The 868-nt window shown below is 66.6% G+C and overlaps 1 protein-coding gene across 1 annotated transcript; it reads left to right on the top strand.

Annotated features, from left to right (window-relative positions):
* Window positions 1-581: 581 nt before the first annotated feature.
* NGA_0556400 (uncharacterized protein) lies at window positions 582-832 on the top strand (the record flags this gene model as incomplete). The annotated part of the gene is made up of 2 exons (XM_005855848.1): window positions 582-674; window positions 812-832. Coding segments are annotated over 2 exons (114 nt in total), but the record flags the coding sequence as incomplete, so codon positions are not given.
* Between the last annotated feature and the right edge of the window lie 36 nt (window positions 833-868).

Here is an 868-nt window from a genome sequence, read left to right as displayed (position 1 = left end):
TCCCTTCCCTCTCCCCCCTCCCTGTCTCCCTACTTCCCCCCCTCCCTCCTTCCCACTCGTCAAAAGAGGGTCGACTGCCCTCCTCTCTCCACCTCACGGCTCCTCCCCTCTTCTTCCCTCCTTGCCCGCCCGTCCGCAGGCTACCCCCCCTACCTGGTCCGCGCCCTCTTCACCGGGCGGGTCTCCCCCTCCCTAGCGCGCCTCATGCTGGCTCCACCGCCCCTCCCCTCTCCTTCCGAGCACGGAGGAGGGAGGGGAGAAGGAGGGAAGGGAGGAGGCAACGGGGCCCGTGGTGGTAAGTGTTAAGGTGAAGGTACGGGCTTGGTGGTGCCCGTATCTTTTCCGATCTGGTAGCTCTGTCTTCGGTCGCCCCCCCCTCTTCGCTCCTCTTTCTTCGTCCTGATCATCAGGAAAGCGCCGCCGGCTCCACTCTTGAGCACGCACCCCCTCCCTGCCACCCTCTCTCCTCCCCCCTCCCTTGCCAGGCACGGACATGTTGAAGGGGCTTCTCTCCCTCTCCCTCGTCTCCGAGCCCCAGCACACGCCTCAGCAGCCACAGCAACCGAGACGACTGGGTGGGCGACAGGGACACCGCAGGCAAGCTCCCCCTCCCCCGCAACGCGTGTACAAAGTCCCTCTCCTCTTCGAGCACCTCCGCAGTCGCCAGCACCGCGGTAGGGGTCCGCCCTCCTCTCCCTCTATCCCTGCGTGCTTCTCCCTCTGTCTCCCCCACGCTCCCTCTCACAAGGCGCCGCACCATGACGACACACGCTTCTCCTCTTCCCCTTCATTCCCCCCTCGGACGACCCAGACTGCCCTCCCTCCAGCCACACCATCGCGCGCCCGCTCCGCCGCCTCCTCTATGGCC

Source organism: Nannochloropsis gaditana (genome assembly GCF_000240725.1).
Source record: "Nannochloropsis gaditana CCMP526 unplaced genomic scaffold scaffold087, whole genome shotgun sequence".
Classification (NCBI taxonomy): Eukaryota; class Eustigmatophyceae; order Eustigmatales; family Monodopsidaceae; genus Microchloropsis; species Microchloropsis gaditana.
Note: the sequence above shows the minus strand (reverse complement) of the source record. Positions and strands in the feature narration are given on the sequence as shown.